The following is an 18,218-nucleotide window of genomic DNA, read 5'->3' as shown; positions in this document are numbered from 1 at the left end:
GCCAATACGCTTAGGTGAGAAATTTTAAACGCAAAATTTGCCATGATGCTAGATTATAACCTAATTCTTAACGAGACCAAAATTCATATGCAACAATATACAAATATTACATTTTATATCTTGATAATTTTCCTCAGGGGGTGGTTAAGGGTGCATTTCGCGCCTCTTCTTATCATCCACGGGGGTGGCGTATTCTGGGAACATTAGTTCCCCTATGTCCACCGAAAATTAGCGGCCATCTTTAAGTTGGTAGCATGGTGGTCAACCGCGCGAATTCTTGAATCTTTGATTCTCATTTCTAGCTCATTCGGCACCATATGCGCAATACATTATTTTTATTTTTTCAAGGTTTGCCTGACAGTTTTATACTTTTTTTCTTTTTTTTTTCGTATACAAAAGGTGTTCAAGCCATACATTTTACACACTATAATTAAGATTAAAATTAAACCCAAACCATAACTTGTATATTAACACTTAAACGACCGCTCACGAGATTTCTCGAGTTTCAATGCTAAGATGTGGTCCTTTAAGTGTTGAGCTATACAAATATTATTGAGAAATGATTTTACAATGAGATAATAGTTATGTTAAGAATTGTTACATCTATATAAATATAGTTCATGATTTATCCCCCCACTTAAAGAGAGGTTAGCGAGCGGGTGGGCAGGCGGCAGCCATATTATCAGTGAGGTGTCAGTATTGTCTGAACGTGACGGGATTTTTGGGTGTGGATCATACAATTTCCTGTCGTTTTCTGCCGCGGGTATAGTGCAAGTGCAGGTGCCACCGGCCTACCGTGAATGTGTGGCACATGTGTTATAGGATTCATATCTTATAAACACAATAATGTAAGTTCAGGACACTGAAATGTTTAATAATCGTGATAATGTATTAAGCGTTATAATTGTTTGAACAAATCAGTTTTAATAACCATTCTCGAAATATCACCTGTTCCAATATTGTTAGACGTTTTTCTACTACATTATATATACATTTATTTCCAACATTTCGTTCGAATAAACTAACCTCTCGCTTGCTAACCTACATAATGATTATTTCTTTGAAGTTATAAATCATCCTGCTACTTGTCTGATCATTTTATTCTGTCAAGGTGACATCTTACATCCTAATCGTTTTTTTTTCACCTTGTATGAAAGAATATTCACATAGAGGAGCGGACCACTTGAAACATCAGATTTTATCAATTTGAACGAACAATTAATTGTTCGGTAGAGTAAAACAACGTTACAATAATCAACCGCGCGTACGGTGTGCTTTAATTGTAACGTGAAATACTTGGTGTCCAGTGAATCGTTTGGTAGTTGTCTCTTTCCTTTAACGTAAAATGAGACAAGAGGAGTCGGGAGATAGGATACATGCTTACATTTCTGTTAATCCTACGCATTTCGAGCTAAGCTCAGCATTCAAGTACATCAGTTTCCAACTATGTCCCGATCGAACTAGGTAAATATTCCTTCGGTGTAGAAAATTTGATGAAATCAAATTCACGACTTATTTGTCGTTAAGTTAGTATGTATTTTTGAGTCAATGAGAAACCTTGAAGGATATTTCAAAACACTAGTTTTTTTTTTCTCACGGCGACATTCTTCTCGTTCATTCCCTTCTTATGCGTGGAAACTTTTACGCCTTCCGTATTTACATTTTTTTCAAATTTCTCTTTCGTAACGCAAACATCGCGTTCGAACGTGCCCCGTCGTTTTATGGGGAACTCGAATCGAAAATCGAAGCTTTTACTTCGTCGAGTTATCGAAAGATGCGGTTAGACATTTGCGTAAACAGTGGTTTTCTGACGAGTATTTTGGACTTCGGACGCAGTAGTCGGAAACGGTGACTTTATTAATAGATGCTTTCCATCTCCGTGCATCGCGAAAAGTTGGACGGATACGTCGCGCGAAAGTTCCCATTTTTCCTCTTGATTGTCATTGACAAAAGTTGAAAGATACCAACGGTTCAACGGACCCGCTGGTCCTAGATAAAAAGGGGAATGCTAGACACACATACTATGCAGGCACTCCTTACTGCCAGCGGATGTCGGTCACGCGAATTTACATTATAACCTGTCTCTTCTTCCAACATGGATGCAATTCCCTAATGTACACGCGTCATTTCCGTTTTTTTTTTATAAAAAAAAAAATATATCATTTCATTATATCGCTATGAATAAATTTAATACCATCTTTGTTCCACATGTTACCTAATGATACTTATGAAAAACGTTGCAACCTGTTGCTGTTCAAAATATCAATCTCACAGTCTGTCACTTACATAAGCTTTGTTAATTGTAATTCATTTTTTTTTATTACAGATTAATATTTTTGTTGTTTAACTCGGGAAGACAAAAGCCGCCACAATGCCGAAGACGGTAAGTGCTATTATTATTCATAGGGACAAGACATAAAATTAAGCAGCTTTCTACTTAAATAAATAATAGTAGATAAGGGATAGTACATTTTAATAATTTCATTGAAGTTTTATATTTTAAAGTGTTCAAACGGTTCCGTGTCCGGGACTTCCCCCCACTCCCTGTTCCTTATTCTATAGGTTATGATTTTGACGCTGGTTACAAAATTCTCATAGATTCATTCTTATTTTGTGACTGTTTGAAAAATACACGGAACGGACCTTAAACCTGAGAAAATATTATCTTTCTTTGAAATTCAATTTTCAAGTAGCACGCCATGTGACCGTATAATTTGGGCCGCCGCGTAGCTTGAATATTAACACATTACCGACGGGGCATTTTAAACGTATATTTCAATAAAACTAGAATTCTCGTATCCTGTCGGTAATGTGTTAAGATGAATACATTTAAAATTTCGCTTTTTCACGGTCATAGAGGAATTTTAAAAATATAATATAAATTCTTTTTCTTCTGCTACGGTCAGAAAATCTCTTTAAAAATCTGTGGGTCGGGTCAGTGGCAGTTTCCGACGGAAGTCGTTGGTATTGTACCGTAGATTATAGGAAGGATGTAAGAAACGTTTTAAATACAGAAAACTCTGCAATTTTTAACCCATGAAAGGTTAAAAAACGGAATTATTTAAAATAATTAGTAAAAAAATTCCTTGCAATTCACCCCCCTTTCACGAATCCGCAAATTTGAAATTGTGAGGTTAGGTTAGGTTGTACAAAATATTTGAATGCTTTTATTATGGAAAATTTCAAAAATAATTTACACAGTTTTCTAGATATAGAAAGCTTAGTTTTCTCCGTGTAGTTTTTTTTTTTACCTTTCCATCACTGGTCAATGGTTTCGAACGGTTATATATCGCTGAAGAGATACTTCGGTACACCCGGTATTTTAACTAAACGCTGATTGGTCATGGCTATACGCACCGGCTTTCTCACGTGACCACCTCTGTCCCTCTCGCTTCCGCTTAAGGATCCTCCCTATAAGTTAAAAAGAGAAGGATAACAATGCACTGGTTGCGAGAGAGAAAAAGTAGGGGGGGAAAGACGCTGCCGGTTGCACTTGCCCCTTAGAGCCCATTGTCCGTTCAGAGCCGGCAAACGCCAACAGTCGAATGGTTTAAACCTTGTGATATCGTGTGTTGATTCATTCTGAAACAGTACATAAATTTTCAGTGCATTGCAGAGATTATTCGTATCGCGACGCGTAATCGTTAGTCGTTTATCAGTGTATCTAATTTAACGAGTCGCGTTTGAATTCCTCGGGGCAAATTCGCGTATCGTTGCAGCCATGGTTGCCGGGGCTAAAATGGTAAGCGTTTGTGCCCCTTGGCATTGTCCTTTTTTCGGAAAGCGTTATTAAAATGAATATTCAGTGAACGCTGTTACATGCGGCATAACTTTTGTCTATGACATCGTTTATTTCGTTACATAGTTTCTGATCTTTTATTTCTTTTTGCGTATGAAGATGAACGTCAGGGTGACGACAATGGACGCCGAGCTGGAGTTTGCGATTCAGCAGACGACCACCGGGAAGCAATTATTCGATCAAGTTGTAAAGACGATCGGACTACGCGAGGTCTGGTTTTTCGGACTTCAATACACGGACAATAAGGGCGACTTGACGTGGATTAAACTTTACAAGAAGGTAAGATGATTGGTTATTTATTATTCCCCTAAATCGCTCAAGGCGGCCCTTTTTTGAAAATCGGCCCGGAGCGTCTCGAGTGGTTAGGTAGACGCTTCGATGTAAACTGTGCCCCGTATTCGCTCGCCAGTGGTATTATCACTTGGAAAAGTCATTGCTTTCACGATATAACTGATTGTAAGACGTGAAGCAGAATGATGTATATACAATTTAATGTGACATAGTTATTTAAATATTTTAACATTATAAGTCTTTAGTAAAAGAAAGGTTTCTTGAACATCGAATAATTATGCAAATAGGAATGTTTCTTTTCTTTTTTTTTCCGAGTCTATGAAAATTTTAAACGTCATGAATGAGATGAATTCAGACGTTTGCGTCAACGCAATAAAAAAATGACCTAGGGAGAGATCTTAACGGATGCTGATGTCATCGACTTTCGTAGGTTCGCACGTTGGGTTACGCGTTCATTTTGCATTTGACTCTAGTTCCGGCGGTCGGTTGAAATTTTATGCCCAAAACTTAACCTCCAACACTTTCGTTCTTAAGGGATAGAGGATCGAAGAAGTGAGGTTATAATCATTTATTACCGATTACACTTAGATATCGAATAATTTGTATTCAAATTTCAAGCTTTTTAAATAGATTTGGGGGTTAGCTTTCGATACGTGATTCAAGGTACAGTTACGAGCAAATTGATGTTCCATTTGCTTTCACCAAGCGGTTGATGACGCGCCTTCACCTTGACACAGTTGCGTTTGTATTTTTATTCACTCCTTTCTGCCCCTCTTTCAACATTTTTTGCGAATTGATTAAAAAACGTGACCATCTTTAGCGAATCTTGTAAAAACACTTATTTTCTTCCATTTTTGTTAAAGTTATATTGTTCGTAACAGAAACACGTGGTTGTTCGGTAAAATTCGATTTGACTAAATATAGACTCGAAGTGCCGCTCTCGATATATCGATAAGGCTGATTCCTATTCGCAATAACGATGTATCGAATTATCGATAATCTTTCGATACTGATCAATGGCGGCAGTTTCAATATAAAAATAGAGTTACACATCATCGTATTATCGTTAAAGTATTAACGAGTGTTATAAAATAAAATAAAATAAATATTTCAATAACGATTTTTCGGCAATAAATTACATTTATCTAATATGAAGGTAGGAACAATTATTCCAAATTAGAAATAGTAATTGCTAGATAACGGACTATTTTGTCGTAGAAAATCACTTTGACCTTTTATTTATTTTTACATTTGAGATTAGATAACGTAATTGCATTATCTGCAAGTGTAGACAAAGTCGTACGTAGTCTTGCCTAGTATTAACATAAACAATAAATAGAATCACAGTAAAATTACGTTAGTTTTCCTAAGTGGAATTCGTAGCAGAAAGCATAATCTATAATGCCGCGTGTCATCTTATCAATATGATTGTGTCGGAAAAAAAGAAAAAAGCGATACATTTCTGTTATCGGTGATTGCTTTGGAAGCCCTTTAAAAGTATTATCTAAATAAATTCCAAGTGATCCAATTATTTCATCTTTATTTTTTTCTGTCAAAATTTCGAATTCCTGTTATTTTATTTTAAATCTACCTCTAAAATATTAGAAGGTAGAGAAAAATTGAATTAGACAAAATTAAATGGTATTGAACGGAGAGTCACGTGATACGTGCATCCGTTCCGGAAGTGGAGGCGTTTCAGAGATTTCAATCTCTAAGTATCTGAGAACCTTCCTTTTTCTTTTCTTTAATTAAAACTGCATCTTTATGTTACGTGCACGTTACGAAACATAGTATTAAATTAAATGATATTGCATTTTTGACCGTCTAGTTATGATACGACAAAATACATCTCTGTTTAAATTCTTTATTTTTCCTTTTAGACCAGATAACCCTTTCCCAGTAGATATCTCGAAATCAATGATTTGGTAGATTTGTTACTCTTCTATTAAGTCAATGGTATACAATGACCTGATATTAGAACTGGAACATACATACTCGTCTACCCAGTTAACAGATTAAAAACTAATGTGTCGCTGATTTCTTGAACCGCTAGAATATCCACTTAAGTAGCTTGACTCCAGGTCGTTAACGTTTCATAACGACTTTTTCTTTAATAAAACGATTACACGCAGCCGGAAAACGCGATAACGAGGGTGGTGAAGAAAGAGGTGAAAAAGAAAGTTCGAAAGCTGAGAGGTTGCTCGGACTCGGACACGGATGACGACGAGTTTGAGGATGACCTGGTAAGCGACGACCAGAAGGAGAGACTTGATTTTCTCGTCTGAGAAAATCCATATTTTATCATGTGTACAGTCTCTCGCGCAGTACAGTAAAGATTTAGTAATATTAGTATAATATTATGTTAAACAATGTTAAATACGAGTTATATTTTATAAAGAAAACGTAACTCTTGTGAATTCTGAGGTATTTGTAATTCAAAATTTCGCGCGCATAGGCGCGCCGATCAATAACCCAGTGCGCATGCGCGGTTAGACAAGGACGCCAAGGGCTACTGCGCAGCGTTCTCTTTCTATTCCTTATGAACGTATTTTTTACAAATTTCTAATTAAAATAGCAATCGATTTCTTCGTTTTAATAGAATCTTACCATTCTGATTATCTATACGTTCAGCAGGTTCGTTGAACAAAAAATATTTTCTGTCATAATGAAGCGGAAGCTTTCAATTGACTTGCGTTCTTACTGCTTCGTTGTTATCCCTTTCAGCTATGATTAGTTTCTGCAGCAAAGTACACGTTGGACTAGATACTTTTTCATATCGATCGTATATTTCAATATTGTATTTAACAGCGGAGGAAAATATTCGTGGAAGCTTAAGCTTCTGGCGTGTTAGGTTACGTTGAAACTTGGATACAAGATGATGGTTTCTCTTTGCTACTTATTAACCCTTTGAAAGAGGTCGCACGTTCAGATGCAACCAGTATGAATCACGAGTCTTTTGTTACATGCATTATACTTATTTCGATTGTGATGCACGCCTTTTACGAGGCGAACAATTATATTAACCCTTTCGCTATCATGCGCCATTGCAATGGCTTCATGCTAAACGATTTTTCTGAACGAAACACCGCTATGGTATTCTTCTTTTCTTTTACAATATAAAAGCGATAATTCGAGTAAAATTATTATATATATTTTAAATTTTGACCGTAGTTAAATAATATAAATACCTTTTCTTGACGCACCGGGTGCGTCGTTAGCATTTTGTATAGGAATAGAACGACGCACCCGGTGCGTCATACATATTGCACGACGCACCTGCTGCGTCACCATCAACGAACGAATTATTTATTGTTATTTAGAAATACAGGTATTTTGAAAGCTACTCGGTTATTTATCTTCATAAACGTAAAAGAAATTCTGATTATAGACGGTTATAAACATCAAAACGTAAGATTGTTTTGATGTCAGAGATAACGCTTATCGTCTGAACTTACTAATCCACGAAATAAATTCGGAAAACTGTAAAGTAAATCATTGTAGATTAATAATATCGATCGGGGAGTAATTTTTTTTTCTTCGAACCTCTTCAAATATTGCCGGCTCATGTTGTATAATGGTTGTGATCGAGGCCCATAAATGCATAAATAGAATCTACTAAGAATTTCGAGTATATCTAAAGGCAACAATTCGTTGCCCAATACGCGTCATCATAGATAAAATCCACGCAGCGCACTAGCGGGGAGGTAAATTGTTAGGCAACAATCATTTACCTTGGATTTATGATACGTACGCGTTTTGTACACAAAAGTACCATTTTTTTAGGTCACGAGACGAAAAATGGGGTTAATGTTAAATTACTAGTTAATTATTAAGTTAGGGACAAATGTGGCGCTAGCATAAAAAAAAAAGAAACCAAGAAATTACAATGGCACTTTGGAAGTGCATAGTAGTTGATAAAAGAATTCCTAGGGAATTCCTAGGGAAATCAATCAGTACAATATCAATCATAGTGTCCGTTCGTCTAGTGTATTTTGTAATTTCAAATAAATTATTGAATATTCTAAAGCTTTTATCAGATTACCATAATTATTTTAACGCTTTTGTTAAATAATTAGATTTATGATATTTGCTGCGGTTAAACTTGGACTCCAAAATCAGTGCTTTTTCACTAGACGAATGGACACTATGATCGATATTGTACACGGAAATAATAGGGGAAAAAATTTCACTATGAAATTTCGTCGAAGGCTCGATGATTCAGGGAAGAAAAAAACCCAAAGAATTTTCCTGAAATTAAATTGCAACCGCAAGATGGTACGGTGAGTGCATCTCGAAGGAATTACTGCGAAAAGTGCAGGCTATCGAAACGTCCTTGCAATATCGTGCCGATAGCATAAACAGCTTTGCTGATGGGAATGAGAAGAAGAAAAAAAAAAAAAGAATTGAAAAAACGTCACGCAGACGTCGAAAAACAGGCTGTACAATCGTAGATGGAATAACGCGTGCCAATTACCGATGCCTGCAACGCGTTACGTAATCACAGCTACGATCCACAGGTAAAGGAACGCACCTGTGCGCAGGCTGTGTTCGATTCGCATGCTCCTTGCGAGCAGCCATTATTCTCGGACGAGGTCGATTTTCTAGAAATCTTTAATCGACTCTAATAAAGTTCTTGCAAAGTTTAAAGACACTACTTTGCTATTATAATAATATTTCTGGAAAAATTTTTTAATTATATGGGATGACATTTTTTATAGCAACCATTTTGCTTAATTAATTTATTACTAGTATTATTACAATAATACTGATTAGTGATTTATTGGAAAAAGAAGATTGCAATTTTATTCAGAAATATTCACTGTTAATCGTTAAGTATCTCAGCGAAGAGGTTTATAAAGATGTAAAAATAGCCACAATGTAATCTCTTATCTTTAACGAAAAGTTAACAACTCATAAATTACCATTCTTTATACCTGATAATTCCGGTGAAATTGCACAACGTTTAATGCGAAAACTTAGTTCTTTCCTTAACAAGCATGTGAATAATTATTAGCTAATTGTTTCCGAGAGAGTATCGATTATTCATTGTTCAAAGATTTTGTTAAGGAATTGGTTTGAATAATTTATCTACTGTTTCGTTAAATTTCATTCCAACTAAAATTTCAATATTTTTGATGATACTGTAATTTTGGCAAAGCATCCAAAACTGTTCAAGTCTCCTATGAATAGACTTACGTACAGACCCAGTTTTGCGTCACAACAGTGAATTTATTTATCGATGATTTCACGAATTTTATTCAACATTAAATTACATTTCTGTTTGACATTTTGCAACGTCTCGTTTGGTGTATACAAGTGCTTGATTCACGGGGAAAGTTTGATCATGCATTCCATAATGTCCACGCGTTATCTGTAACGTGAGATTACGTGCAAGTCTCTCGTTAAAATTATTATAGTGTCCTTGGAGATTCAACACGAATCTCTTGTTCATTAGTTTCATTTATTAAAACTTTAAATTTGAGAATAATTTTAAGGGCTACGGGTTGGCCGAAAACTAACCTAAAACTGCTTATTCGCATACTTTAACTTTATCGTATTTTCATTCTTTGAACGCATGCCAACCGCAATACTAACAATTGGAAGAGTGGACTTTCATTCTTGTCTAGGGTAAGTTACTAATATTTTACTAAACGTCTAGTTACGTATTATGTTGCGCCAACCATATATTATAGTATTCTGTGATACAGTAGTTTGGTGTATAATTAGATATTTTAGCACGTTGATTGTTGTGGGGGGTTGGGAAGAAGAATAAAACAGGGCAATAACCTTTCCCTAGATTTTCCCGGGTACTGCCCCTGCACGTAGGCAGCCCCGCGGACACTGACGCTGCAAGGGCGGAGGCGCCATATATGCAGGGGTCTGCGCCTCCCCACCACTCGCGCGTAACCGTTTACGCGGGGAAATTTAAATCGAAGAAATTGACCATACTCGATACTGTACAGTGTAACATGATTTCATGACACAAAAATACTATAAAACGGCACTTAATTTAAACGGCATATCAATTTAAAGCGTAAGGTTTAATAAAAGTGATCGAACGTCTACATTTCACGTATAACGTTTTCGAATCATGACTAACTCGATTTATCAGCGTCCTTGGAGCACGTTTCTTTAATATCCGTGCGGAATGACACAATCGTACTGAACGAAATGAGGACGTGTTTGAGAAGCATATCACGAACTTTGATTTCAAATAATTTATAAGTTACAAGATAAATTTATTATTGCAATTTAAATGGCCCTATTCGAACTGGATGTAAATAATAATTTAGAGTTTATAGTTATACCCTATATAGTAATGCCATCCTATTATTTATTTATTTAGTTAATTACACGGGTCAAAAATAACCCTTTGGTAGCTAAATATTTTGTGTCTTGAATGAGCCGATTTGGGATGATTTTATTTAAAAAAAAAAAAAACTTTTTTTTTTTGATTGTGAATACTTTTTATTAAAATAAAAATTTCTTTTTCAAATCATCTTCGATCGGTCTCATTGTCGACGTTCCTGAATTTCGGGAAGAACTTTTATCGGCGAATAAATTGCAGGTGCTACCGTGTGGCCTTCGAAAAATCTGGCACGTAAGACTGTAATTAAAAATTTTCTATCCCGTAGACGTGAATTGAGAAATAGCTCACCTCCCCCTCAGCGTCTGGATTTAAATCCTCGAACTAAACCGTGTAACAACCCCCCAAGTTTTCTGTCGTAACATTTAATTGAAATGTGTTTCTGTTTGGGAGAAATGTCAGCATCGATAAATTAACCCTTGGTGGACGCAGAGTCATTTTTATTCCTAATTAGTAACGTCATTATGAATAATTAACGAACCCTTTAAGTCATAGCAATTAAGTTAATGTTCCATTTTTTTTATGGGTCAGAGTGACCCTGCGTCCATCGTGAGAGGGTTGAACACTTCATAATAAAAATCATATCGTCCCTTTCAATTTTTCAAACGAAATCGTTCATTTTCTCAGCCAGAAATACCCTCATATTTTTCTCATCATCAAATTATTAATTATTTTTCGAGGATGGATATCTCGACGCTTGGAAAAATTATTTTCTTTTCGTCATTTCACGATATTGCAATCACCGCTTTTTTTATCACCCACCTGTTTTGAGAGAATCAGACACTCTGATAGAAACAGCAAATCATTTCAGAATTAATATAAATTTTCTCCAAGTTTCCATACAGAGTGGTACAAAATATAGTTCAGTAGGCTCTTCTTATATGGCCACATTTTTGGCAATATAACGAGAGTCTCGAAAAAACAAACAATTTTTCTATTAGTGTCTAATTTCAATTCTCATTTACTATTATTAGCTGAACACGCGTCACTCTAGTCTTAACGAGTTTAAATAGTACGCTGTCCATCAGTGTCTCTCGTAAAAGTTTGTATGCTTGTCGCACCTGCAGCATTCTCACGCCACGCCTCCTGGTCCACCTCTATTTTTTTTTTTTTTTTTTTCGAATCGTCCTTGTCCATGGAATTATGTAACCATGTACAGGTATCGGTAAACCATCATGAAAAGCCATATCGTTGGCATTGAACCGAGATGTCAACCGCGGTCAAGGCGATCCTGTGCAAAGATCCGATTGACACTTCCGGTGCAGTTGCGGATGCACTTCCGCCTCGCTGCAACTTGCAAAATAATTTTCTTTTTGAATTACAATTAGAAGAAATTATTTGATTCGACTGAAATTTACAATAACGGTAACGGTAAAAATAAATGGAGAAGGGCGGATGCACTTTCGCCTCGCTGCAACTTGCAAAATAATTTTGTTTTTTAAATGATAATTAGAAGAAATTAATATTCGATTCGGGGAAACTTCCGAAAGGTCCCTCTACCCTAGGACAACCAAACTTCGGATTTATAGTAATTGAAGGATGAGGAATCGAATGAGACCATTTTCAGAACTGGCAAATAAACCGTTCTCGAGATATACAGGGTATTCTAAAAATGTCGGACGCCCTATTACCTGGATAAGAACGCATTTCCATGGAAGATGACTAACCTAACCAAACCTAACCTAGCCTACCTAACTAATTTCTCCCGGGGTAAATGGGAGTAATGGCTTTTTAAAAATTCTATTTGACCTAACCAAACCTAACCTATCCTACCTAACTAATTTCTCCCGGGGTAAATGGGAATAATGGCTTTTTAAAAATTCTATTTGACCTAACCAAACCTAACCTAACCTACCTAACTAATTTCTCCCGGGGTAAATGGTAATAATGGCTTTTTAAAAATTCTATTTGACCTAACCAAACCTAACCTAACCTACCTAACTAATTTCTCCCGGGGTAAATGGTAATAATGGCTTTTTAAAAATTCTATTTGACCTACAAATAACCTGCAAGGTTAAGTTCAAGGTCACTACAAGATAATACTTTACGACCCCTACAACTTTTGTTTTAGTCATTTTTCGTGGAAATCCGTTGTTATCGAGATAATAGGGGGGTCTCACATTTTTAGAATACCTTGAGAACGGTTTATTTGCCAGTTCTGAAAATGGTCTTATTCGATTTCTCGTCCCTCAATTACTATAAATCCGAAGTTTGGTTGTCCTAGGGTGGGGGGCCTTTCGGAAGTATACCCTTCGATTCGACTGAAATTTACAATAACGGTAACAGTTAAAATAAATGGAGAAGTGCGGATGCACTTCCGCCTCGTTGCAACTTGCAAAATAATTTTTTTTTTTAAATTACAATTAGAAGAAATTATTCGATTCGACTGAAATTTACAATAGCAGTTAAAATAAATGGAGAAGGAAACATAGTTTGTTGAAGAGATTTGGCGAATTCTTATTTCCCATTTCACTGCACGAGCTCCATTTTTTCTCCTCAGATAAGATATTCCTGGTAACAAACAATTGCGTAATTCGATTAAAAACGTCACCGAGTAGTCATTCTCAATTAATAAAACATATTGTTTTGTATATCGTGTTCGTATCTTGAAAAAGCGAGGTTTAGCAATGATTTTAGGCGCACCTTTTATCGCCCATCGATACACGTCCCGCGATTGTTTTCGTCTAAAGCCGGTTAAAGATATTAATCGATGATGCGATTGGAAAACCTATCGATCATCGTATTACCTCATTATTTTGCATGAAATTTTAATCGTCGAAGAAAAATTAATCCATTTGTCTCGTAAATTATAACATCTGAACGAGATGGCCCCGTGATTTTTTGCATTCTGCACGTTTTCAAAACGATGGGTTTGTTAAATTTTTATTTCAGCTTGTCATTTATGTTTTTTGAAGCTTTCCCGACGTCGCACCGTGATTCGTTTATTAATTTAATTCGAACGTTTTAGGTGATGAACCAGGAAGTCAAGAAGGAGACTCCACTGCAATTCAAATTCCGCGCCAAGTTCTATCCGGAAGATGTTGCGGAGGAGCTCATCCAAGACATCACGCTGCGCCTTTTTTATCTTCAGGTATAGTCACCTGTGCAGAAACGGGGCTGGACATATAACCGCGTGTTATCGTTTAATTCGTCTGTCATTTGGATCATCGTGATACGCTTGAAACTTAATCGCATGTTATATCATACTTAAAACGATTCTTGAATAACAATTTATCATGGCCTTTTAAAACTCTGATAATCTAATATTTTCCAAGAAATTTAAAAAAAAAGGAGAGTCCTTAGTATACTAGACTCTCGTTATATTGCCCATGAGTGGCAATATAAGGAGGGTCCTTAGTTCAGTGGTCTCTCGTTATATTGCCCCTGAGTGGCAATATAAGGAGAGTCCTTATTACACTAGACTCGTTATATTGCCCCTAAGTGGCAATATAAGGAGAGTCTTTAGTACACTATGGTCAGTTATGGGCAATATAATGAGAGTCTAGTGTATTAAGGTCTCTCGTCATATTGCCCCTGAGTGGCAATAAAAGGAGACTTTAGTACACTATGGCCAGTTATGGGCAATATAACGAGAGTCTAGTGTATTAAGGTCTCTCGTTATATTGCCCCTGAGTGGCAATATAAGGAGAGTCTTTAGTACACTATGGCCAGTTATGGGCAATATAACGAGAGTCTAGTGTACTAAGGTCTCTCGTTATATTGCCCCTGAGTGGCAATATAATGAGAGTCCTTAGTACACTATGTTGCCCATGAGTGGCAATATAAGGAGAGTCGTTAGTACACTACGACCAATTATGGGCGATATAACAAGAGTCCACTGTACTTGAAAATCATGAAATAGTGAATTAACGCTGTTCTGTATTGAATCTAGGTGAAGAACGCCATTCTTACGGATGAAATCTACTGTCCTCCGGAAACGTCTGTACTATTAGCTTCCTATGCGGTCCAAGCGAGGCACGGTGATTATCAAAAAGGTACACACACCGCTGGTTTCTTAATGAACGACCGTTTGGTACCACAACGTGTCGTGGACCAACACAAGATGAGCAAAGAGGAATGGGAAAGTTCGATCACTAATTGGTGGCAGGAGCATCGTGGAATGTTGCGCGAAGATGCTATGATGGAATATCTAAAAATTGCTCAGGTAATAATTTATATTGATTTCAACTCATCGATGCAATTATTTAACACCTTATTCTTCTTTGTAGGATCTGGAAATGTACGGGGTGAACTATTTCGAGATCCGAAATAAAAAGGGCACAGATCTTTGGCTAGGCGTTGACGCGTTGGGATTGAACATATACGAGAAGGACAATAAATTAACGCCAAAAATCGGTTTCCCCTGGTCCGAGATCAGAAATATATCGTTCAACGATAAGAAATTCATTATTAAGCCGATCGACAAAAAGGCGCCGGACTTCGTATTCTTTGCGACTAGAGTTAAGATTAATAAGCGAATCCTGGCCCTTTGTATGGGGAACCATGAACTGTACATGCGTAGACGCAAACCAGATACAATTGATGTCCAACAAATGAAGGTACATTATTTTTAATGGTACACACTGTACCGGGCACGGTACACTTCCCGAGGGAGACTGGCGATTCAGGGGAGGTGGCTCCAAATATAAAGAAGTCTGTGACCCCCCACCACTTGCATGCAAACGTTTACGCGGGAAATTCGAATTGATGTTTATGTTATTATTGATATTTCTTAGTAATATACTAAACCATATAATATTTAATAAGTAAAACTTACATTATTTGTTTCCAAATCACTTTTAATATCAATATCTTCAAAATTAACGTTTCATGGGTATCAAGAATTCCTGTTTCCCCTATAAAGTCATTTTCTCCAGGGAAGCCCACTGTGCTGCTGTTACAACTGACGAATACTACACATTTACAATTTAAAGGCTCAAGCAAGAGAAGAGAAGATCGCGAAGCAACAACAGAGAGAAAAGTTGCAATTGGAGATTGCTGCGAGAGAACGAGCGGAGAAGAAGCAACAGGAATACGAAGAGAGACTTAGAAATATGGCAGAGGAGATGGACAGGCGGCAAGCTGAATTGAACGAAGCTCAGGAAATGATCCGACGTTTGGAAGAGCAACTGAAACAGTTGCAGGCCGCGAAAGAAGAGTTGGAGGATCGCCAGAAAGTACGTAAATTTCAAATTCCTTTTATGAATCACCTTTCTATGTATCTCGCATCTTTCAAAGGAACTCACGGCTATGATGGAGAAACTGGAACTTTCTCATGAAATGGAAGCAGCAGAGCGTGCTAAGCTCGAGCAAGAAATAAGAGCCAAGCAAGAAGAGGTACAACGTATACAATCAGAAGTGGAGGCTAAGGATGCAGAGGCAAGGAGACTGCAAGAAGAATTTGAGGCTGCCAAGTATAAATGATTTCTATGCTTTCTTTCTTTTGTTTATCATCGAATTTCTAGCTGTATTTTAACTTTTATCATTCCGAATAAGTAGATTGAGGCAAGAGGAAGCTGATCGGGCATATCAAGCTAATACAACTCCCCACCATCATCACGTTGAAGAAAATGACGAGGGTGAGGAGGAGGGTGAAGACGAGGTGCCTCACGGTGACGTTACTAAAGATCTTGCAACTGACGAGTCTATAATCGACCCAGTCGAAGAACGGCGCACCTTAGCGGAAAGAAACGAACGTCTTCACGATCAGCTTAAGGTACTTATTTTCCATTATATCTGAAACAAACATGTGGGCGTGTTTTGAATAAAGATAATTATATGTTCCAGGCATTGAAGCAAGATCTTGCACAGTCACGCGACGAATCGAAGGAGACTGTTATGGATAAAATTCATAGGGAAAACGTTCGTCAGGGCCGTGACAAATATAAGACGCTCCGTGAGATTCGCAAAGGCAACACTAAACGTCGCGTCGATCAATTTGAGAACATGTAAATTATGTATCCATTTGCCTCCTATTCGCCTGCCTGTTTCATCCTACTTTGAATTCTCTTCCAATTTTTTCGCGAACACATGGAACTCGGTAATCGCTAATTTATGAAAAAGACATAACGGATTATTCTCTGAATTGATCTACAGAAAGACAATTTTGTGAAACGTCAAACGTGTTATCGTTTTAGAATATTTTCCTTTTTTTTTTTTTTCGAGATGTTTTGTGGTACAAGTCGCTTCCAATTTACAACGATCTACGTAGTTTATACGTGTAAGAATATTTTTCGACGTTGATTCTATACTCTGAAGTACAGTTTAAGCATAAAAGCTCTCATGATTGGCAAGGAACGCGACGAGCGACCAACTTGCGCCGTCTTCCATAATCTGCTTCCATTGTAAAGAAGTTTTTTCGTGAAAGAAAGAAAGAAAAAAATGAAAGAAGAATGTTTATATATTTTTTCATAACAAGTAAATTTTCTTGCTGTTTTAGCTACGAATTTATTTAACGTTGAATCGTAATAACCTTCGTTATCTTAGCTGATGTTGCTAGCTGATGTTGTTTTCTTTTTTTTTTTCTAATTAAAGATCTTTTTGCTAAAATAACAAGAAAATGCGTGAATATTATTTTATTTTTATCTAACAATTATACACAGTTTCTAAGCACCGGCGCGCCAGTATTTTCTTTCTCAAAGTATTACTGTTGGTCACCGAGCGTAACGCCACACATGTTGACTCTTCTCCGCTGGTTACCTATTTCGTCGCGGTCCTTATCACGTCGCGTACTGTCCGTCCTTGATAAGGATTTGCCCGACTAAAAATATTTTATATTGTTATTTGTGTCATCGCTTGCTTTCGTTAACGAATATAATTATTAATTTTTTTTTTGTCGATAGCGGTCGCTCCTACATCCATCACAATGTTTTCATCTTTTATTCTTACTCGTCGTTTTATCATTTATGATTTGGTAGATATAATCGGAACGATAGATGAGTTAATATTTTTAAAGCAGCACGGTGCAATCACCATTATTATTTAGTGAGTTATAAGTAATATTCAAATAGGTTGGATAATGTACACGCGACCGCTTAATTTATGAAACCCGAATGATATCCGTCTTTACAATAAATATAGAGAGGTTAAGCACGATGTATGAACTGTTTAAGAAAAGGTATATATATGTATACTTTTAGTACGAACGAATTTCAACTACTGATTAGTAATTTTATATTGAACACACTTGTGGCCTTTATTGATATACATATATTGAAGTACTAATAATCAGTAATATGATATACAGGGTGTCCCAGAAAGAGTGTTAGTCCTTTAAGGGGATGGTAGCTGAGATGATTCTGAACAACATTTTCTTTGCAAAAATGTTGTTTGAAGCTTCGTTTTTGAATTATTAAGGAAAAACACTGGCCAATCAGAGCGCGCGGGTTCAGAAGTCAAAGCCGCCGTCCCTGAGCCCGCGCGCTATCCGCGCTCTGATTGGCCAGTGGCTTTCCTTAATAATTCAAAAACGAAGCTTCAAACAACATTTTTGCAAAGGAAAATGTTGTTCAGAATCATCCCAGCTACCATCCCCTTAAAGGACTAACACTCTTTCTGGGACACCCTGTAGAGAGACGTAGGAATATTGCGCGACTCTTTGTATTGCATACCTTCAACATAAGGTAATTGCGCGGTTCCTATGAAGAAAAAAAAAAAAACAATGGATAGGTATCAAGAATTTTGAAAGTATGAAAGGGTGAATGTGAGAGAGAATGCGACAATAAAGAATAACGTACGAAAGGTGAAATATTAGAAGAGCAT

General features: G+C 36.7%; 1 protein-coding gene across 4 annotated transcripts; it reads left to right on the top strand.

Annotated features, from left to right (window-relative positions):
- Positions 1-667: 667 nt before the first annotated feature.
- Moe (moesin) lies at positions 668-18,118 on the top strand. Of its 4 annotated transcripts, none has more exons than XM_076689516.1 (10): positions 668-848; positions 2,327-2,383; positions 3,899-4,078; positions 13,426-13,548; positions 14,350-14,622; positions 14,687-15,016; positions 15,392-15,634; positions 15,696-15,871; positions 15,954-16,173; positions 16,245-18,118. In XM_076689516.1, exons 2-10 carry the CDS (start codon positions 2,372-2,374, stop codon positions 16,407-16,409), a joined length of 1,722 nt encoding a protein of 573 aa, XP_076545631.1. In that variant the 5' UTR covers positions 668-848; positions 2,327-2,371; the 3' UTR covers positions 16,410-18,118. The 4 variants fall into 4 exon arrangements, with proteins under 4 accessions (XP_076545631.1, XP_034185260.1, XP_034185259.1 ...); XM_034329369.2 differs by having other exon boundaries at positions 669-848; positions 15,957-16,173; XM_034329368.2 differs by lacking the exons at positions 668-848; positions 2,327-2,383 and adding an exon at positions 3,503-3,742 and having other exon boundaries at positions 15,957-16,173.
- Positions 18,119-18,218: the final 100 nt, after the last annotated feature.

Source organism: Osmia lignaria, chromosome 8 (assembly GCF_051020975.1).
Source record: "Osmia lignaria lignaria isolate PbOS001 chromosome 8, iyOsmLign1, whole genome shotgun sequence".
NCBI lineage: Eukaryota > Metazoa > Arthropoda > Insecta > Hymenoptera > Megachilidae > Osmia > Osmia lignaria.
Note: the sequence above shows the minus strand (reverse complement) of the source record. Positions and strands in the feature narration are given on the sequence as shown.

Bases quoted from the DNA above. Each gene is read 5' to 3' on its own strand.
- Moe (XM_034329367.2), top strand. From the start codon at position 3,722: ATGGTTGCCGGGGCTAAAATG. The intron at 13,549-14,349 runs GTATAGTCACCT...TATTGAATCTAG, and splicing joins TGCGCCTTTTTTATCTTCAG to GTGAAGAACGCCATTCTTAC. The intron at 15,872-15,953 runs GTATAAATGATT...ATTCCGAATAAG, and splicing joins GAAGAATTTGAGGCTGCCAA to TAGATTGAGGCAAGAGGAAG.